The 22,161-nt window shown below is 35.3% G+C and overlaps 1 protein-coding gene across 1 annotated transcript in view; it reads left to right on the top strand.

The window, feature by feature from the left end:
- Positions 1–22,161, top strand: part of LOC107707963 (pleckstrin homology domain-containing family A member 5-like) — a 179,696-nt gene that overhangs the window by 130,911 nt on the left and 26,624 nt on the right. Inside the window, exons 8-11 of the mRNA XM_016512084.1 lie at positions 5,626–5,726; positions 11,905–12,020; positions 15,074–15,958; positions 21,550–21,768. Coding sequence (XP_016367570.1) covers positions 5,626–5,726; positions 11,905–12,020; positions 15,074–15,958; positions 21,550–21,768 — 1,321 coding nt within the window. The remainder of the gene's footprint in view (positions 1–5,625; positions 5,727–11,904; positions 12,021–15,073; positions 15,959–21,549; positions 21,769–22,161) is intronic.

Raw genomic sequence — 22,161 nt, 5'->3', positions numbered from 1 at the left:
TTTTATTTTTTTTTTTTTACACTCCTAGTGTGTATGTGTATATTATACAATAGGCAACATTTCATTAAAATTTTAGTCATTTTAATACTTCAGCTTTTTTAATTTAGTTAGTTGCATTTCTAATTTTTGATATTTTTTTTAAGTTTAAGTTTTTCATCGAATATTGACATTTTTTTCATGTTTAAATATTTATTTCGTTTTTATTTCAATTAAGTTTTTTCAAAAACAATTTTTATTTCAATTTGAGGGATTTTAGTACGCTTCTCATTTTCATTTGTTTTTCATCTAATATTCATTTATTTATTTTTATATATTTGTTTTTTGCTGTATTTCAGTATAATTTCACTCAGTATAACAAAACTTTTTTCTTTTTTTTTAATCTTTTTTTTTTTTACACTCCTAGTGTGTATGTGTATATTATACAATAGGCAACATTTCATTAAAATTTTAGTCATTTTAATACTTCAGCTTTTTTAATTTAGTTAGTTGCATTTCTAATTTTTGATATTTTTTTTAAGTTTAAGTTTTTCATCGAATATTGACATTTTTTTCATGTTTAAATATTTATTTCATTTTTATTTCAATTAAGTTTTTTCAAAAACAATTTTTATTTCAATTTGAGGGATTTTAGTACGCTTCTCATTTTCATTTGTTTTTCATCTAATATTCATTTATTTATTTTTATATATTTGTTTTTTGCTGTATTTCAGTATAATTTCACTCAGTATAACAAAACTTTTTTCTTTTTTTTTAATCAATTTTAGATAGTTTCAGTTGAATTTCTCAATAGTTACCACTATTCAGAAATATTTGACTCTTAAATATTGTGGTTGACCATTCAGAATCAACTATTTAATATAAGCTCTTACAGTGTACACAATGAAGGAGATGCATGGACAAAGTCCAGTTTGAGCCCAAAGGTGTCACGTTGGACGGGTTGTGCTGCATGCTGAAGTCTCTTGAGGATGCTCTCTTAGATCTCCATAAATTGTGCAATTAAGCAGTCCGGCAGTGCAATCAGATCCTTCTTTCACAGGCGGACCCATGAGGACCGAGGCTGTTTATTGGCTGACAGAGAAGACAGAGCAGTATTCTAGCCACGCAGCAGGCGTGCTCAGACTGTCTGTTCATATCCTCCATCTCTCTGTGAGTCCGTATCGACGGCTCAGATTAAATGTTGCATGTGGATGTCAGTGATGAAGGACAGTTGAAGCTCTGAACGGCCCTGACCGAACGATACCACTGAGAGCAGAGGAATGCATATCACTGACGCCCCCTGTCTGTGTCTGCTGCTACTGCATACACTCATCATGCACTAGTTCATTGGTTTTGGTCACGGTAAGATCATACGTAAGGCATGTGATATCTAATCACTCATGGATTTTTATGAACTCTTATTTTCAATGACTGTAGTATAAAATATTTGGATATGTGTTAAAATCAACATGAAATAATAATAAATCACTCATCTTATGTAGCATGACTGACCAGTGCACGCTGTACGCGTTATGAAATTTGGCCAATTAAAATAAAGTTTTGCTTTTATATAAAAATAAAAATTAGGTGGTGAATAATAAGAGATTTTGAATGTCAGCTAGGTTTGGGAACTAAAAACCAATACATTTAAAAAAAAAAAAAAAAGATTCTAATTTTGGAGAATACACTACTGTTCAACAGTTTGGGGTCTGTAACATTTTAATGTTACAAAATATTTTTTAATTAAAATTAATGCTGTTCCTTTGAACTTTCTATTCATCATAGAATCCTGACAAAAATAAAAAATAATGTATCACGGTTTCCAGAAAAATATTAAGCAGCACAACTGTTTTCAACAATGATAATAATCAGAAATGTTTCTTGAGCAGCAAATCAGCATATTAGACTGATTTCTGAAGGATCATGTGACACTGAAGACTGGAGTATTGATGCTGAAAATTCAGCTTTTCATCACAGAAATAAATTAAAGTGTGTAAACACTCTTTTTGCAAGAATTGTTTGGCATTTTTATTATAGAACATCTTACATCATTTGGCAGTATAATTATATACTTTGGCAGTATATTAATAATAAATATTTTTTCCTCTAAAGTACTAAAGGAATCATTAATGGAAAATATCCAGAACAGTTGTTTACCGCTCCAGTCCTAATGACTGTTGGCTGAGATTTTGTGCAGAATTGTTAGAGTTTTGTATCCGCCGCTGAACTTTCTCTGAGCTTAGATTTTTTTGGCGGTATCAGTATGTGGTTTCCCTAAAGCCAGCACGCTGAGTCTGATCTTGACGAGAGAGCTGATCATCTCTCTGTGTTTGTTTGCTGTCAGTGATTCAGCGCGGCGTCTGCTGTGAGCCACCGGTAGGTTTCTTCACTTCTGAACGCCGCCGCACACGGTGCTCCAGAACTCACTGTGTGGGATGTTTCCAAAATGCAAAAACTTGCTCCATGTAACTTTTAAAAGACAATTGCATATCATAGTGCTGAAATATCATTGTCTTCATTGGTCTCTATTGCAGAGGAATAGCAAGCATGTTAGTCTGCTGAGTTTGCATCACAAGAATGTATATTGCCCATATTTCGGGTTAGGAATTCAAACATCTACTTAACACTAATTATACAACTGTAAATAAACATGCATGGACATTAGGCTTGCCGCGATAGACGGTGCTGATGGTGATGCCGGTGTTAAGCCGCAACACCGGTTACGTCACTTGCCCACCACGGCACCGACCCCCACCGTTGTTTTGATTTTTTTTTTTATAGTAATAAAATAATTTAGTTCAGTAAATGAACAGACACTACAAATAAAAACTGAATGCGGCTGCTCAATGAGGAGTGCCGAACGTCAGTCGCATCACAGATCAGATTTCATTTATCCAGTGAGGAGAGTGAGTCGAGCTGACTGACAAGAAGAGTGAGGTGAGACAGACAAGACGATCGCAGATGATTTAGTTTCGAAACGAATTGCAAAAGCCCGTTTGGCAGTAGGATTTTGAAAAGCCTGTTGACTTTTGCCGTTTATCTAAGGTGATTTTGGAAGGTTTTTTAAACATTTGTTTCTTATTTAATTAATTCCACAGTGTTTGCTGATTTTTACAGAATTTGGAGCATACACACTTCCAATAAGGACCCTTTCACCAAAAAGCTGGCCAACAATAAGAATGTAACGTCCTCCTGTATCTTTTATCATATCCTCAAACTTAAAATTTAACTTCTTATGAATTAAGATTGCTACTCCCCTACTGTGAGAATTACAGATCAGATTTCGTTTCTCCAGTGAGGAGAGTGAGTCGAGCTGACTGACGAGACGATCGCGGATGATTTAGTTTCGGAACTAGATGCAAAAGCGCCTGTTTGGCAATATTTTGGATTTTGAAAAGCCTGTTGACTTTTGCCTTTTATCTAAGGTGATTTTGGAAGTTTTTTTAAACATTCGTTTCTTATTTAATTGGTTCCACATTGTTTGCTGATTTTTACTTTATTTAAACTTTGTGTCATTTATTTATTTTATTTGACATTCGTTTTGTTAATAAACGTTCTACGTTTCTTATTTATTTGGTTATATATTATACATGTTTACTTATTTCCAGTTTTGTATAGGCTACCTATTTAAACTTTATGTAAGTTATTTGTTATTTTATATTAGGCATAGCTTGCCCTATAGCATGGTGTATTTTTATTTGTTTTGTTAATAAAAGTTCTATGTTTTATATGTAGGCTAAAGTGAATTTTTGACGTTTTTTTTTGTTGTTGCATTCAAGCAATTGATGCCGAATTGCCGCTAATTCGGAAGTGAAAGTAAAATGCGCACGGTGCTTTTAAGCTATTTAAAAGCGAAGGAAAGTGAGGAAAAGAGGGAAAATTCAAACGAACTAAAAACAAACAATTGCTTTACACCAAATTGCCGCTTTTTGAAAGTGAAAGTAAAAAGCGCACACCGCTTTTGCAAGCTATTTAAAAGCGAAGGAAAGCGAGGAAAAGAGGAAACGCCCCCGCCTCCACGGTGATACCGGTATTATCGGTGTTGTCACACGTCGATTAACCGGTGGGAAAATTTCCTCACCGTCACAACCCTAAAGGACATGTTATAGATATACAGATTTTTCAGTAACTCTTTCTTCAGTTTACGTTATGCCAGTAGGTTATGACAATTGACCTGTCTTTATGAGTGGGTCATTTATTCACTCAGTCGGTTCCTTCAAAAACACTGATTCATTCAGGACTAAAAAATATTTTATTCAGTCAATCACTAAATCTTTCATGCAACCAATTTGATTCATTCAGGGACAAAACAAGTGACTGTTTCTTTATGAGAAAATGATTGAATCTTTCATTCAATCATTTCAATTCATTCAGGTATGATACAAGTGACTGTCTTTATGAGTGAGAAGTTCATTGACTCAATCTATTCCTTCCAAAACACTGACTTATTCAAGAGCAAAATATATTTGTCACCTGTAAATGATTGAATCTTTCACTCAACCAATTCGATTCATTCAGGAACAAAACAAGTGACTGTCCTTATGAGAAAATGATTGAATATTTCAATCGACTGATTTTATTCACTAAAAAATAAAACAAGTGACTGTCTTCATGAGAAAATGATTAAATCTTTCACTCAACCAATTTGATTCATTTAGGAATGAAACGAGTGATTTGTTAGTAGAAATTGATTGATTCTTTCAATCGACCCATTTGATTAATTCAGGAACGAAACAAGTGACTGTCTTCATGAGTGAGAAATTCATTCATTCAATCGATTCCTTTCAAAACACTGACTTATACATGAACAAATATATATTTATCCTCTGCAAATGATTGAATCTTTCATTCAACAAATTCCATTCATTCAGGAATTAAACAAGTGATTTTATTTATTTCAAAAACACTGATTCATTCAGGAACGTTCAGGAATATATTTATCACCAGTAAATTGTTGAATTATTCACTCAACTGATTCAGTTCATTCAGGTCTTTAAGTGATTCATCGAATCATGTATTCAGCAGATTGATGTAGACACACTGAGTCATTCATTGAAACACTGGATCAGGAACGCCATTAGTGTTCTACAGTTAGTTTTGTTTTGACTTCATTTGGAACTATTTTTGTTGGCAGAGAAAAAACAGATATTAATTGGTGTCAGGTTGCTCAGTATTGACCTTCTGTTTATTGACCGGTTAAAAGCATTATCACTCATAATTGTGCATCATTTGTCTTGAGACGTGCTGTTATTCCTCCAAGCGATCTGACGAATGATTAAAAGGCGGGTTTTGCAAATAAAATTGAGTTTTTTGTGAATGTTGAAAATAATGAATGGCATAATGGCTGTTTTTGGCATTATTACGGTAATAGTAACGGTTAACACAGCTGTCACTCTGAATTGACTCTTGACAGATTGTCGCAGTCTGCAATCAAAGCGATAGAGTTCACAGTTGAGAGCAGTCACAACCTCATTGACACGCTCGGGTGCACACAACCCTGCAGTTTTCCCATCAGCCCCGCCGGACTGTCTGTTTACCTGAACCCCTGCCGAAATAAACACTCAGTCATCAGCTGCAAGTTTAACAGGTTCCCTGGCAGTCGGCTAATATATGCTAATGTTCTCAACGTCTCTCTCTTTGTGTCTTCAGATGAGAAGGAAGAGGGAATCTTGGGAAGTATCCTCCTGCCCAGCTTCCGCATCTCCATGCTGTCTGTGGACGACCACATAAGCAGGAAATACGCCTTCAAGGTCAGAGACGCATTCAGAATCTCTCAAACGTGGCCATATTTTACATATAAATGTGGTTTGGAAGAGGGCAGGTGAATAGACTGGTGAATAAAAGTTGAAACACTTCATTTAAACAGAGTTACAGTCGATAGATGTTTACTTTTAGCTTTATTGTTATAAATTACATTTTTTAAACCATCATCACATGCTTTTTCTATCATGTGAAGCAAGCCCCTGCTATTTTATTGCCCACCATTTGAAAAAGTAATTTAAATTTAATGTCATTATGAAATTTGAGGTTAATTCTACATATTGTACATTTTTAATATTCAAACATGAACTAACAATGAACAATTTATACACTCCTTTTTAAATGTTTCAGGTTGGTAAGATTTTATTTTATTTAAAAAAAATAAGTCTCTTACGCTCATCAATGCTGCATTTATTTGATCAAAAATACAGCAAAAACAGTTTTCTATTTAGATATATCTGAGAATTTCGTTTATTGCTTGGATTAAAAGCTGAATTTTCAGCATCATTAATCCAGTCTTCAGTGTCACATGATCCTTCACAAATCAGTCTAATATGCTGATTTGCTGCTCGAGAAACATTTCTGATTATTATCAATGTTGAAAAGTTTAAAAGAACGACAACACGATAATGACGAGAGCAAACTCAGTTCAATACCGTGCAGTGGGATGATCCATCGTCAGAAAGTCAGGGCAAACCATTCAAGAATGCCTGGGCTTCTCGCGGGCAATGGAATGAATGTTTCTGTCCCTCGTATGTGACGCAAAGCACGGCCGGGAATCGCATGGTGAAACGAATGTCACGCTGGATCAGCACCTCGCAAGATTTGTTGAAACTCCTACGTTTCTCCTTGACAGCAGCAGAGAAGTCCTGCTGAATGAAGACTTTCTGACCATCCACCTCCAGGTAGCGCTTGGCCTTTATAGCAGACATTATGCGTTGCTTGTCGGCAAAGTTTTGAAGTTTGATGAGCACTGGTCTCGGTCTGTCACCCCTCTGTGGGCCGAGGCTTCTGTGCGCTCGGTCGATTTTAAAGTGGCCTTTCGCGGTGTCCAGCTCAAGCACCTTTGGTAGCCATGTAGCGAAAAATGCAGAGGGCTGAGAGCCTTCAAACCCCTCTTTGAGCCCTAAGATTCGAATATTGTCTCGCCTTGACCTGTTCTCCAAGTCGTCCACCTTTTCAGATAGCATCAGCATTAACTTTTCTGTTTTTCTCAGCTTGTTTTCCGTCGAGGTCGTGGTGTCTTCCATGTCAGACACTCGGCGCTCTGCGTCGGTAATACGTTTAGTGTTGTCTTCAACGCGCTGCGAGATAGCATCCAAAACATTCGTGAATGTTGACAGTTTCTCGTCCAAAACTTTGCTGATGCACTCCGTGACTTCGCGTGTAAGCTTAAGTGAGTAGCCACATTCGCATGTGCTGCCATCCTGTGAATCAGCGTCGGCAGGCCTGCTCCGAAGATTTCGTTGGGATTTTGGACCTTTTTCAATCGGAAAAGTACCCCCGTCCTTGCTAGACATGTTGTTGTTCCCAAATATACCTCCAAACAGATGTGAAATTAACTTTTTGTCTCGTTAAAAGTCGAAAAAATGTCGAATGATGCGGGAGCTAGTCCTCCGTGCACCCTCTCAGCTTCCGTGACGTCATCGGCTCCCAGCATGGTGTATTTTTATTCGTTTTGTTAATAAAAGTTCTATGTTTTATATGTAGGCTAAAGTGAATTTTTGACGTTGTATTTTGTTGTTGCATTCAAGCAATTGATGCCGAATTGCCGCTAATTCGGAAGTGAAAGTAAAATGCGCACGGTGCTTTTAAGCTATTTAAAAGCGAAGGAAAGTGAGGAAAAGAGGGAAAATTCAAACGAACTAAAAACAAACAATTGCTTTACACCAAATTGCCGCTTTTTGAAAGTGAAAGTAAAAAGCGCACACCGCTTTTGCAAGCTATTTAAAAGCGAAGGAAAGCGAGGAAAAGAGGAAACGCCCCCGCCTCCACGGTGATACCGGTATTATCGGTGTTGTCACACGTCGATTAACCGGTGGGAAAATTTCCTCACCGTCACAACCCTAAAGGACATGTTATAGATATACAGATTTTTCAGTAACTCTTTCTTCAGTTTACGTTATGCCAGTAGGTTATGACAATTGACCTGTCTTTATGAGTGGGTCATTTATTCACTCAGTCGGTTCCTTCAAAAACACTGATTCATTCAGGACTAAAAAATATTTTATTCAGTCAATCACTAAATCTTTCATGCAACCAATTTGATTCATTCAGGGACAAAACAAGTGACTGTTTCTTTATGAGAAAATGATTGAATCTTTCATTCAATCATTTCAATTCATTCAGGTATGATACAAGTGACTGTCTTTATGAGTGAGAAGTTCATTGACTCAATCTATTCCTTCCAAAACACTGACTTATTCAAGAGCAAAATATATTTGTCACCTGTAAATGATTGAATCTTTCACTCAACCAATTCGATTCATTCAGGAACAAAACAAGTGACTGTCCTTATGAGAAAATGATTGAATATTTCAATCGACTGATTTTATTCACTAAAAAATAAAACAAGTGACTGTCTTCATGAGAAAATGATTAAATCTTTCACTCAACCAATTTGATTCATTTAGGAATGAAACGAGTGATTTGTTAGTAGAAATTGATTGATTCTTTCAATCGACCCATTTGATTAATTCAGGAACGAAACAAGTGACTGTCTTCATGAGTGAGAAATTCATTCATTCAATCGATTCCTTTCAAAACACTGACTTATACATGAACAAATATATATTTATCCTCTGCAAATGATTGAATCTTTCATTCAACAAATTCCATTCATTCAGGAATTAAACAAGTGATTTTATTTATTTCAAAAACACTGATTCATTCAGGAACGTTCAGGAATATATTTATCACCAGTAAATTGTTGAATTATTCACTCAACTGATTCAGTTCATTCAGGTCTTTAAGTGATTCATCGAATCATGTATTCAGCAGATTGATGTAGACACACTGAGTCATTCATTGAAACACTGGATCAGGAACGCCATTAGTGTTCTACAGTTAGTTTTGTTTTGACTTCATTTGGAACTATTTTTGTTGGCAGAGAAAAAACAGATATTAATTGGTGTCAGGTTGCTCAGTATTGACCTTCTGTTTATTGACCGGTTAAAAGCATTATCACTCATAATTGTGCATCATTTGTCTTGAGACGTGCTGTTATTCCTCCAAGCGATCTGACGAATGATTAAAAGGCGGGTTTTGCAAATAAAATTGAGTTTTTTGTGAATGTTGAAAATAATGAATGGCATAATGGCTGTTTTTGGCATTATTACGGTAATAGTAACGGTTAACACAGCTGTCACTCTGAATTGACTCTTGACAGATTGTCGCAGTCTGCAATCAAAGCGATAGAGTTCACAGTTGAGAGCAGTCACAACCTCATTGACACGCTCGGGTGCACACAACCCTGCAGTTTTCCCATCAGCCCCGCCGGACTGTCTGTTTACCTGAACCCCTGCCGAAATAAACACTCAGTCATCAGCTGCAAGTTTAACAGGTTCCCTGGCAGTCGGCTAATATATGCTAATGTTCTCAACGTCTCTCTCTTTGTGTCTTCAGATGAGAAGGAAGAGGGAATCTTGGGAAGTATCCTCCTGCCCAGCTTCCGCATCTCCATGCTGTCTGTGGACGACCACATAAGCAGGAAATACGCCTTCAAGGTCAGAGACGCATTCAGAATCTCTCAAACGTGGCCATATTTTACATATAAATGTGGTTTGGAAGAGGGCAGGTGAATAGACTGGTGAATAAAAGTTGAAACACTTCATTTAAACAGAGTTACAGTCGATAGATGTTTACTTTTAGCTTTATTGTTATAAATTACATTTTTTAAACCATCATCACATGCTTTTTCTATCATGTGAAGCAAGCCCCTGCTATTTTATTGCCCACCATTTGAAAAAGTAATTTAAATTTAATGTCATTATGAAATTTGAGGTTAATTCTACATATTGTACATTTTTAATATTCAAACATGAACTAACAATGAACAATTTATACACTCCTTTTTAAATGTTTCAGGTTGGTAAGATTTTATTTTATTTAAAAAAAATAAGTCTCTTACGCTCATCAATGCTGCATTTATTTGATCAAAAATACAGCAAAAACAGTTTTCTATTTAGATATATCTGAGAATTTCGTTTATTGCTTGGATTAAAAGCTGAATTTTCAGCATCATTAATCCAGTCTTCAGTGTCACATGATCCTTCACAAATCAGTCTAATATGCTGATTTGCTGCTCGAGAAACATTTCTGATTATTATCAATGTTGAAAATAATTGTGCTGCTTCAAATTTTTCTGGAATCCATGATACATTTGGTTTTTCAGGATTCTTTGATGAATAGATAATCCAAAAGAAAAGCATTTATTTGCAATAGAAATCTTTTGGAACATTTTAAATGTCTTTACTGTTACTTATGATCAATTTAATGCATCCTTGCAGAATAAAAGCATTAATTTCTTTTAAAAACAAAAACTTACTGACCACGAACTTTTGAACATGTATTTATAAATTAACCTAAACCTAGATTAATAAAATTGTGTTCATTGTTTGTTTCTGATACCAAGTTGAATTGTATTACCAAATTTTTACTTATCTAATAGCTTATAGAAACAAACCTGGTCACTTTTAGGATCCTGACTATTTCCATTAAAAGCATTATAAATATTACGCTGACTTCAGGCCAGCAAAACTTTTTAGTATTAACATGAGAATTAAAGTTTAGACCGATTTAGTCTCTCTCTGGGGTCGGATCGGTGTGTTCATTTGTGAATTTAATCAAGTCTTGAAAATAAAATCGTGCCATCCTGCTCAAGGGCGAGAGTTTGGCTCTAGTAAAACAATTATTAACTTGAGTTAGACCAGTTTCCTGACACAGGTTTTTGCTGGATGGCACTTTTCAGCTGACGCTGCATTTTTGTGTCTTGTTCTGTGATTCTCAGTGGAGTCATTTACCTATTAGTGCAGGTATTTTCATGTCGACTCATTACTTTTTCTCGATCTTATTCTCTGTTTCACAATGGTGTGGCTTGTCCTCCATGAGGATTCATGAACTTGAGCATCAACATGTTTACTAGATGGAGCTTCGCTAATATGGTGAGTCCTGATTTTGCACAATGCCACATTAACATACTTCACCACATTAACCAGGAACATCTTCATCCTTTCATTATCTAGACCTTAAAGGAATAGTTCACCCAAAAATTTACATTTGCTGAAAATTCACTCACCCTCAAGCCATCCAAGATGTAGATTAGTGTTTCTTCATCAGATTTGGAGAAATGTAGCATTCCATCACTTGCTCAACAATGGATCCTCTGCAGTGAATGGGTGCCGTCAGAATGAGAGTCCAAACAGCTGATAAAAACATCACAATAATCCACAAGTAATCCACACCAGCAATTAACGTCTTGGGAAGACAGAAGCTGCATGTTTGTAAGAAACAAATCCATAATTATAAAGACATTCTTAACTTCAAACCATTGCTTTTGGCTAAAATACGAGTCCATAATCCATAATAAGGACTCATATTTTGACCAGAAATTATGGTTTAAAGCTAAAACATCTTAATGATGGATTTGTTTCTTACAAACACACAGCTTTTGGTTTCACAATGCTAACTGATGGACTGGAGTGGTGTGGATTACTTGTGGATTATTGTGATGCTTTTATCAGCTGCTTGGACTCTCATTCTGATGGCACCCATTAAGAGTGTATCTCATAGAAATTTATTTTGTATGCTGCCTATGTAGACTGAAACATCTCACTAGGGTTTATAACAGAGTTCTTGCTAACTATTCTAAAGCGCCGAGTGTTCGCTCTTTGAAGCTTATATAAACTGTTGTGAAAGATGAGTTGTAATATCCAGACAAAAGCTGTCTAGAGTCGAGCAGTCAGACAAACTCCTGAGGAGCTCTGAACGATGGGGGTCTGTCAACTCAAATCCTCCTGACGAATTTCTGCTCACTTCAGAAAGACTACTCAAGCATTATTGCATTTTGTGCCACTGACACCAGCTAGGACACCCAAAGCAGGTATTTATTGGTATTCACTGTCCACTCTTTTTTTCCCTCAGGTTGCCGTGTTGGTTTTTCACAACTAGGCAACGCATCCAAACATGCGGACGTACTATTTCAGCACTGACACAGCCAAAGATATGGAGTCCTGGATGAAGGTTATGACAGATGCAGCATTGGTCCACTCTGAGCCAATCAGAAGGTAAGAAAACATGCTCCGGTTCACTCTGAACCAATCAAAAGGAAAACATTCAAATCCCTTGTACCACTTCAATGACATTTATAGCCGTTAATTTCAGTGTTTGTTTTCCCAGGTTAGGAGTTAGTGCAAAAAAGCAACAAAAAAAAAAAAAAGTAATTAATGATATAAATAAGTAATACTGTCAAAATACTTATAATTTTTTAATGCAAATTAATTAATAAATTTTTTTAAGCAAAAATAACAAAGAAAAAAAACCTAAAGTAGTTGTTTGTGATCAGTGAAAATTTGAGTAGTTAATCCTTTTTTTATATAAAAGATATTTTACTCAATTTGTTTTTCTGGGTTAAGAATTTTTGTTTTTGTTTTAGAAGCAAAACAAAATAAGTCTAAGTAATTAAATAATAAGTTAAATAACTGAAAAATGTAAAAGAAATAATAAATTGAAAAAAAATTGAAAAGAAAAAGAAAAGAAAAAAGTTTTTTATGATCAGTTATTATGTCAAAATGTTAATATTTTTTAAATGTATATTTTTACCCCAGTTTAAGAAGCAGTTTCTTAAAAGCAAAACAAAATATGTAATTAGTAATAACTGATGGACTGGAGTGGTGTGGATTACTTGTGGATTATTGTGATGCTTTTATCAGCTGCTTGGACTCTCATTCTGATGGCACCCATTAAGAGTGTATCTCATAGAAATTTATTTTGTATGCTGCCTATGTAGACTGAAACATCTCACTAGGGTTTATAACAGAGTTCTTGCTAACTATTCTAAAGCGCCGAGTGTTCGCTCTTTGAAGCTTATATAAACTGTTGTGAAAGATGAGTTGTAATATCCAGACAAAAACTGTCTAGAGTCGAGCAGTCAGACAAACTCCTGAGGAGCTCTGAACGATGGGGGTCTGTCAACTCAAATCCTCCTGACGAATTTCTGCTCACTTCAGAAAGACTACTCAAGCATTATTGCATTTTGTGCCACTGACACCAGCTAGGACACCCAAAGCAGGTATTTATTGGTATTCACTGTCCACTCTTTTTTTCCCTCAGGTTGCCGTGTTGGTTTTTCACAACTAGGCAACGCATCCAAACATGCGGACGTACTATTTCAGCACTGACACAGCCAAAGATATGGAGTCCTGGATGAAGGTTATGACAGATGCAGCATTGGTCCACTCTGAGCCAATCAGAAGGTAAGAAAACATGCTCCGGTTCACTCTGAACCAATCAAAAGGAAAACATTCAAATCCCTTGTACCACTTCAATGACATTTATAGCCGTTAATTTCAGTGTTTGTTTTCCCAGGTTAGGAGTTAGTGCAAAAAAGCAACAACAAAAAAAAAAAGTAATTAATGATATAAATAAGTAATACTGTCAAAATACTTATAATTTTTTAATGCAAATTAATTAATAAATTTTTTTAAGCAAAAATAACAAAGAAAAAAAACCTAAAGTAGTTGTTTGTGATCAGTGAAAATTTGAGTAGTTAATCCTTTTTTTATATAAAAGATATTTTACTCAATTTGTTTTTCTGGGTTAAGAATTTTTGTTTTTGTTTTAGAAGCAAAACAAAATAAGTCTAAGTAATTAAATAATAAGTTAAATAACTGAAAAATGTAAAAGAAATAATAAATTGAAAAAAAATTGAAAAGAAAAAGAAAAGAAAAAAGTTTTTTATGATCAGTTATTATGTCAAAATGTTAATATTTTTTAAATGTATATTTTTACCCCAGTTTAAGAAGCAGTTTCTTAAAAGCAAAACAAAATATGTAATTAGTAATATAAATAGCTTAAAATCAATAATAACAAAGAAGATGATGTAAATTGTTAAAGGGGTCATATGATGCTATTTTAAAGATCATTATTTGGTGTATTTGGTGTAACAGAATATGTTGACATGCTTTAATGTTCAAAAAACACATTATTTTTCAAATACTAGCTAATAACAAAACAGTAGCTGATTCAGAAGCGCCAGATTGTCATAGCAAAGTCAGAATTACCTCCTCTCCTAGGTTCACGAAACGGTCGTCCATAAAATGCATTGCTGTTCTGTTGTAAATTATCTTAAAGACTCCTAAATGCATCTACTTTCGGAAGGCCAAATAAAGTGCTTTTGCTTTCGCACTGTGAAATACACAGCGTCTCCCTGACATGGCTGCATTAACACTACTGCTGTTCCTGAAACCATGCCTTCTTTCTTTGCGTGCACATTTTGGGTGGCATTATGCTAATATTTCCACATAGTGACGATATGTGGGGGCGTGTTAGAACGAGGCGTTTTAGGTAGGCGTGGCTGACTCTTAACTTTTATAAAGAATATCTCTTTGGATTTGAGACTTTAGTCTTTGCAACTTTACAGATCTTCTTTATGCACCAAGAACTTGTAACACTCCAAAGAGAAAGGAAAACTTGAAATCGCATCATATGACCCCTTTAATAAATGCTTTTTTTATATAAAAATATATTTTACTTTCATTTTCCAGGTTAAGAATTATTTATATTGTTGTTAACTTGTCTTTAAGCTACCTCAGTAGAAACCACTTCAGTCACTTCAGCGTTTCCTCTTTACTCTTGGCACTCTTCATAACGGTGCTTTTGTCATACCTTTTTGAGTTTCAAGACTAGAGCCGATTCTATCCCGAGAGAGTATGACGAGCAGAGATTTTCACAGCTTTATAAGTGCAGAAGATGTTTTTGAAACTCTGTGTGTCTTGTTTGTTTCATTACAGCTTTTAGCACAATCACAGATACTGAAGAGTTCTCTCAGACTTAAACACTTGCTTTTCTTTTTTTCGGCAACAGGATCACAGCTGTGATTGAAATGGAACTGCAGCTCACTTTTCATAGAAACAAAATGACTTATTAAAAGAGAGACAAATGTTTGGTCAGAAAGAGATTGCATTTATTTAGTGTTTCAGTGGTGCTCTGTATCACGTAGTTTATGTAGTAAAGCTCTTTATAAATCTTATACATTTAGAGCAGTTGAATCTTGTTTTTAATCTGAAATGCTCGCTTGCTTCTCTCACTCACTAGCTTTTCGTTCTTTCTCTTTCTGCAGGCTTGAGAAGGTGAAGGTTGACTCACGCAGCCCTCAGGAGATGAACAACATGCTGAATCACCGAGTCCTGACCCGACCTGAGATCCAAAACAACGAGAGAAACCGTGAGACGCTCCGCCAGGAGGAGAAGAAGCAGAAAGCCGTGGACAAGCAAAAAGAGAAAGACGGCAGGGTAAGCGTGCAGAAAGATGGAGAGCGATACACTCTGCACTCAGACGCTCAGAGACTCGCTCTGCAGAAGGACGGAGACAGATACATGCTGCAGAAGGACGTGGAGAAATACGTCCTGCAGAAAGACGGAGACAAATACGCCGTCCACAAAGATGGAGAGAAGTACCTGCTGCAGAAGGATGGCCAGAAATACACGCTACACAAAGACGGAGACAAGTTCACGCTTCAGAGGGAAGGCGAAAAATACGCTCCCCCGAAAGACAGCGAGAAGATCCTGCAAAAAGAGAAAAGGTACCCTCATGGAGACAAACACATGCAGCAGAAAGACCCGGAGAAACCCGTCCCGCCGCCGCGGGAGGGCGAGAAATACGGCTTCCATAACGAGGGCGCTGTGGAGCGGCCGCTCACCAAGATCAACAGCATCAAACTCCAGCCGGCTCAAGCGGCAGCCATCGCTGCGGCTGTCTCGTCCTCCAGACAGCTCCAGTGCGCAGCGGGATCCGGGCAGTACAAGCCGGCCCAGGTCAACGGTTCTGGGGAACGAGGAGGAGACAGAAGCCCTGGAGACATGAGCAATACGATGCCCCAGTGGACGACGGTGCCGCCACAGCCGGCAGAACCAGAGCGAACCCTGAGCAGAACCAACTCCATGCAGCAGCTGGAGCAGTGGGTCCGTACGCACCGCACACGGGCCCCGGACGACGACACCAGGAGGTGAGGAAATGCATTTTATAACCCTTTAGGGGTTCATTTCAAGCTAATATTGCTTATTTTATTGCTTTATTGATTTTTTGCGTGTGTAAAGTTTAATTAATGCTCTAATTCTTTTTAGCCTTCTTTTTAGTGTGGTTGTGATGATCCCATGAGAGACTAGCTTATATGTGACTTTATAGACTACACAATAAATATGACAAACTTTACATTATAAACTACAAGCTTTACAAACCAAACGTACTACATGCTGTGCAATACACATTTTACAGTACGCACAGTACAATCTACACAATATCTACATTCTTTACTAATTAGAATATGGAACTCAGTTAAAAACTACTTGCATTACAAAGTACACAGTACATACTTTAAAAACTTAACAAACTATATGTAACGTTTTAAACATTAAAACTACTTGCATTACAAACTACATGTGACTTTGTAGACTAAGCAATAAATATTACAAAGTTACATTATGAGCTAGAAACTTTACAAACCAAACGTACTTCACGCTACACAATACACATTTTACACTACACAGTACAAACTACAGGAAACTTTACAAACTACTTTTATCACAAAGTACACAGTACACACTTTGCAAACTATATAACGTTTTAAACATTAAAACTACTTGCATTACAAACTACATGCGACTTTGTAGACTAAGCAATAAATATTACAAACTTTACATTATGAGCTAGAAACTTTACAAACCAAACGTACTACATGCTACACAATACACATTTTACACTACACAGTACAAACTACAGGAAACTTTACAAACTACTTTTATTACAAAGTACACAGTACACACTTTACAAACTTTACAAACTATATAACGTTTTAAACATTAAAACTACTTGCATTACAAACTACATGTGACTTTGTAGACTACACAATAAATATAAAAAATTGTACATTATGAACTACGAACTTGACAAACCAAACACATTGCAAATTGTACAATTTAAACGCTACACATTAAAAATTACACAATATATATTTTACAAAATGCTCACTTTGCACATCAGCTGCACAATATAAACTTTACAATCCCTGCTTGACAAACTATACAGCATGCACTTTACAAACCAAACACATTGCAAACCAAAGATACTACAAACTACATAATATGTTTTACACTACATGCTGTGCAAACTACATAATGCCTGCTTTACAAATTACTTGTATTACAATTTACACAGTACGCACTTTACATGCTTTACAAACCAAACACATTACAAACTATACGTTTTAAATGCTACACACATTGTAAACTACACAAAACTATATTTTACAAAATTTTCACTTTACAAACTATACATATTGTCAGACTCACAATACATGCTTTAAAATCTAAACACATTGCACATTATACAATTCCTTTTTTACAAACTACTTTGATTATTAATTACAGTACAAACTGCAAACTACACAATATACATTTTACAAACTACAAAATGCTCACTTTACAAGCGAAACACATTACACATTAGTTTGTAAAAGTAGGTATTTAGTTTGTAAAGTTTGTAAAGATTTTATTTTGTAGTTTATGCTTTTGACTTTTATTTGTAGTTTTTAGCATGTATATTGAGTAGCTTGTAATGTTTACCTTGTACACTTATTTTGTAGTTTGAAAAGTGTACATTACAAAACACAAACTACACTATGCACAAAATATCAACTGCATAATATATGCTTTACCATCTACACACATTACAAACTACAACATAGTTTGTGTTTAGTTTGTAAGAGCAGGATTTTGTAGTTTTTAAAGTTTGTAGTTTGTAATATTTTTGACTTTTATATGTAGTTTTTAGCTTGTATATTGTGTAGCTGATAATGTTTAGATTGTAATCTTATTATCTTGTACTTTAAGTGTATATTATGTTTGTTGTGTTTATATACCTATATATATAACTAAATATTACAAACTACACAATACAAACTTGCCAAACCGAAAACTTTACAGGTCATAAACTTTAAAGGGTTCGTTCACCCAAAAATGAAAATTCTGTCATTAATTACTCACCCTCATGTCGTTCCAAACCCGTAAGACCTTCGGTCATCTTCGGGAACACAAATTAAGATATTTTTTACTAAATCCGAGAGCTCTCTCAAAGAAAACAAAAATTGCATAATTTATTCAACAATTCTCCTCCCCGAGTTAACATCATCTGCCATTTTGGAGAGTACCATGACGCATGCGTGCGCTTTCTCCTGAACTTAAACAACGCTGATTACGTTCTGTGGAAAGCGTGCACATGCGTCGTTGTACTCTCCAAAATGGCGGAAGACGGTAACTGTATTATGTAGTTTGTAACGTTTAGTTTGTAAAATTATTTTGTAGTTTTGTAAAGTGTGGATTATGTAGTTTGTTTGTAATTTGTTATTTTGTTTTCAGAATTGTGATTTGCTTCGCACTTCTCGGCCACCGTAAGTTTATAATGTAGTCATATATGCTTCTCAAACTAAACGCATTACGAACTACACAAAATGCACTTTACAAACTACTTTACTTTTTGAGTGCATATATAGTTGTATTTTTGTACACTCCCGTCTGTCTGTCAGAAAACAAACTAGATGCTGTATCCATGCATCATTCTGTCTGTCTGAGTTTCTGAAGCATCAGGCCTCTGACAGTAGTGCCAGAGAGCAGCAGAGTGCTGTGTTTTCTCTCCCACTCTCAGTCCCCTGACACATCCGCTCCACAACAAACTCCAGCGTCTGCAGGCAGTGTTCCTGCATGAGCTCTTTATCATGACCCAACAGATATTTTTACCTCTGCCCGGTCTCAATGCCTCCGCTGGCCCGGACCGGTTGTGTGGGAGCAGCGTATGCTGTCAGGTGCTATCCTCCGTTTAACCGTGCAGTGGCAGAGTAGGAGGACGTGTGTTTGCTTTGCTTGTCTCGTCCTCCTCTCCTCTGATGAATAAGTCACGGAGCTTTCTGCTCGAGCACCACGAAAATGTGTCTCAAAGTGGATCAGAGTTGCTGTCAGTGCAGGAAGAGGAACAGGAAGGCGAGCGAGGAGAGAGAACGGCGCCATGTGTTCGTGTTATTTAAGATGCTGATTCATGCTGATTATCAAAAGGCATCGGTGAAGCGTGTCTCTGCTGTGCCTACATGCTCTTCAGAAACTATCATCAATATTTGTGCAACTCATGCACATATCGCAACTCTCGCATAAACCGCCGTCAGGCTAGTTTTTGACAGTATTTCTTGCATATGCACGTCCTGACCAATCAAAAACTTTTTCCAGACTCTCAGCAGACTGCGTGGTTGCATGCCACAATCTGTATTTATTTTCTTAGGCAGCAAACTGAATTTTAAGCTGTTTAGTTTTACCAAAACAATGCTCAAAATTCAGGACGCCATTAAAAGCAGCAAATACAAATAAAAATTCAATCACATTTGTAATCAAAGTTATTTTATTTTAGATGAGAGAACTTTGAGCAGATGTGCAGTGTCACTGTTAATTTGGTCAGCGAAATTACTTTAAAAAGATTGTTTGACTGGGTCTTTGGATTTCAACAATGATAACAAATGTGAAAGGATGATTAAATAATTTTAATTATTATACACTGATTAAACAAATTTGACAAATTTATCTTTGCACAATATTAACAATGTTTTAAAATGTTTATTGATGAAAAAAATGAGAATTTAATGTTGTATTTAATATAATAAATCTTTTGTTTAATGCAAATTGTTCAAAGTTTGTTGTTTAACGAAATTTAGTTTTAATGCATTTAAGTTTATTAAATCTTAATGCATGTTTCAATTAATATTTTAAAATACTAATACTAGTATTATAATATTTGTAGTACAATAGTATTCTAAATATTTCTCATTTGTTTAAAGTTTGTAAAAATGGTTTTTCAGTGTTGCATTTATTTTAATAAATATTTAGTTTCATGCGTGTTTTGATTAATATTTTTAAATATAATATTTATCATAAAGCTTTAAATATTTTAATTGTGTACATTTTAAAAAAAGTAGTTTTCAATGTTGTATTTTCTTTGTTTCTTTGATTATAATGAAAGCGATTATATATCAATACTCCTAGACTGTCGTGTGTTCAATTAAATAAACTGAGCGAAACTAACTGCTGTAAAATGTAAAATTAGATTAAATTAGGTTAATGTTGCCAATACCCTACACCGTGGTAGATAATTGAGCTGGTTTTCTGCATCCAGCCAACATCGTTTGGAGCTCCTCGTGTTCAGCAAATTGAGACATGACTTTTGTAGTTGTGCATCTTGGCAGTCGGAGCTCTTTATTGATTTCTGCTCTGTCAGTACAAGGGTGCACATGCCAAACCTTTTAATGGTGCCTATAAAAGTGCCAAGCCGATCTCACCAGCTCCTGGTAAAGAGTAACTCTCAGTACGGTCTTCAGAAAGTGTCCTGGCACACGTGCATCTTTTCCCTGCGTTTCCTGTTGCTGATGCATGTGCAATTATTTCTGAGCGATCGGCAGATGACGAGTGATGAAAAATTAGAGGCATTTTTAGAGGCGAGTATAAGCATGACGCTTTTATCGTATACTAATGAGTCAGTGCTTAATTATTGCCTGCAGCACAACAGGAAATCATCACAAAGTCAAAGCCGGGCCTTACGAGCATGATTGTATTATAAAACTCTCTTCTTCAAGTGGAGTTGTTTGTATATCGTTGACCTTTCTGTGACACCAATTTCTTTGTCTTCAAGCATAACATCCTACCAAATGTTGCCAATGAGCATAAATAATATTTAAATTCATGTAGAATGAATCTATATTTAATTTAATGTCTAAATGAGCATAAATGAATAAATATATAAATGAATGTGATTCACTAAAATCAAATTGACGAAAATGTTATTCACAGCATAGTGTATATTTAATTCATTTTCAAATAGAAAACAGTCATTTGAAATTTTATTTGTTTTTTACAATATTACTGTTTTTACTTTAGTTTAATTTTCATTTGATTAAAAGATTACTGGTTTTATCTTTTGATTAAAAGATAAAAACAAATTTTTTAATCAAATGAAAATTAAACCCTTTAAGTTTTTTTGGTAACAAATTAATAAATATATAAATTACTATTTGATTGACTAAAGTCAAATTCACTGAAATGTTATAGTTGTTTAAACATTTTTTTTTTTACTGTATTTTGGATCAAATGAATGCAGACTTTTATGTTTGTTTCAAAAATATTACAAAATTTTGCCGACCCCAAATTTTTCTTTTTTTTTTCAAATTCTGTTTTTTTTTGCCATTTGAATTTATCTTGATTCCAGTTTTTAATAGTTTAATTCTTCTGGTCTTCTGGTTTTTCTGCATTAAGTTTTAATGTTTTTTTTTCTTAATACTTATTTTAAAAAGCATGTCTGAATTAAGTTCATTAAAAAAAATTGGTTTCTGAAATTTTTTACAATAATAGGGCTATGAAATGTTAGAAAAGACATTCTGTATTGTGTCTTAATTTTATATTGTGTCTTAACTCAAACCTATAAAACATCAATTTATCTTTTAATTAAATTAAAATTGAACCCTTTCATTTTTCAAGTGCAGCTGGTGACTCCAATTTCTTTGTCTTCTAGCATTACGTCCTACCAAACGTTGCCGCGGAACATGCCGAGCCACCGTGCGCAGATCGTCCCACGCTATCCCGAGGGCTACCGGACGCTCCCACGTAACATGCTGCGGCCGGACAGCATCTGCAGCGTGGCGGGATCGATGTACGACCGGGCGCTGCAGCCCACGACTGCAGAGAAGCGGCGCTCCATACGGGACGACACCATGTGGCAGCTGTACGAGTGGCAGACATAATAAATATACACAGTACACTCATATTATGTAAACAAAACTTTTATTTTGGATGCGATTAATCGTTTGACAGCACTAATATATATATGTATATAATATATATAAATTATTTTCAATTATTTTCAATTATAAATGTGTAACAAATATATATAATTAAAATATATATAATTAATCAGTTAACAACTTAATACAGAGCCTTTGTCATTTTTTTCCACGTTTTGTTATGTTGCAGCCTTATGCTAAACTGCTTTAAATTCTTTTTTTTCCCACATCAATCTACACTCCATACACTATAACGGCAAAGCAAAAACAGAACTGTCACAATTTTGTAAATTTATATATATAAAAAAAAAAAAAACTGAACTAAGTACGTTGCATAAGTATTC

Source organism: Sinocyclocheilus rhinocerous, unplaced genomic scaffold (genome assembly GCF_001515625.1).
Source record: "Sinocyclocheilus rhinocerous isolate Xijiao unplaced genomic scaffold, SAMN03320098_v1.1 scaffold475, whole genome shotgun sequence".
NCBI lineage: Eukaryota > Metazoa > Chordata > Actinopteri > Cypriniformes > Cyprinidae > Sinocyclocheilus > Sinocyclocheilus rhinocerous.
The sequence above is the reverse complement of the archived record's forward strand: the minus strand, read 5'-3'. Positions and strand labels throughout refer to the sequence as shown.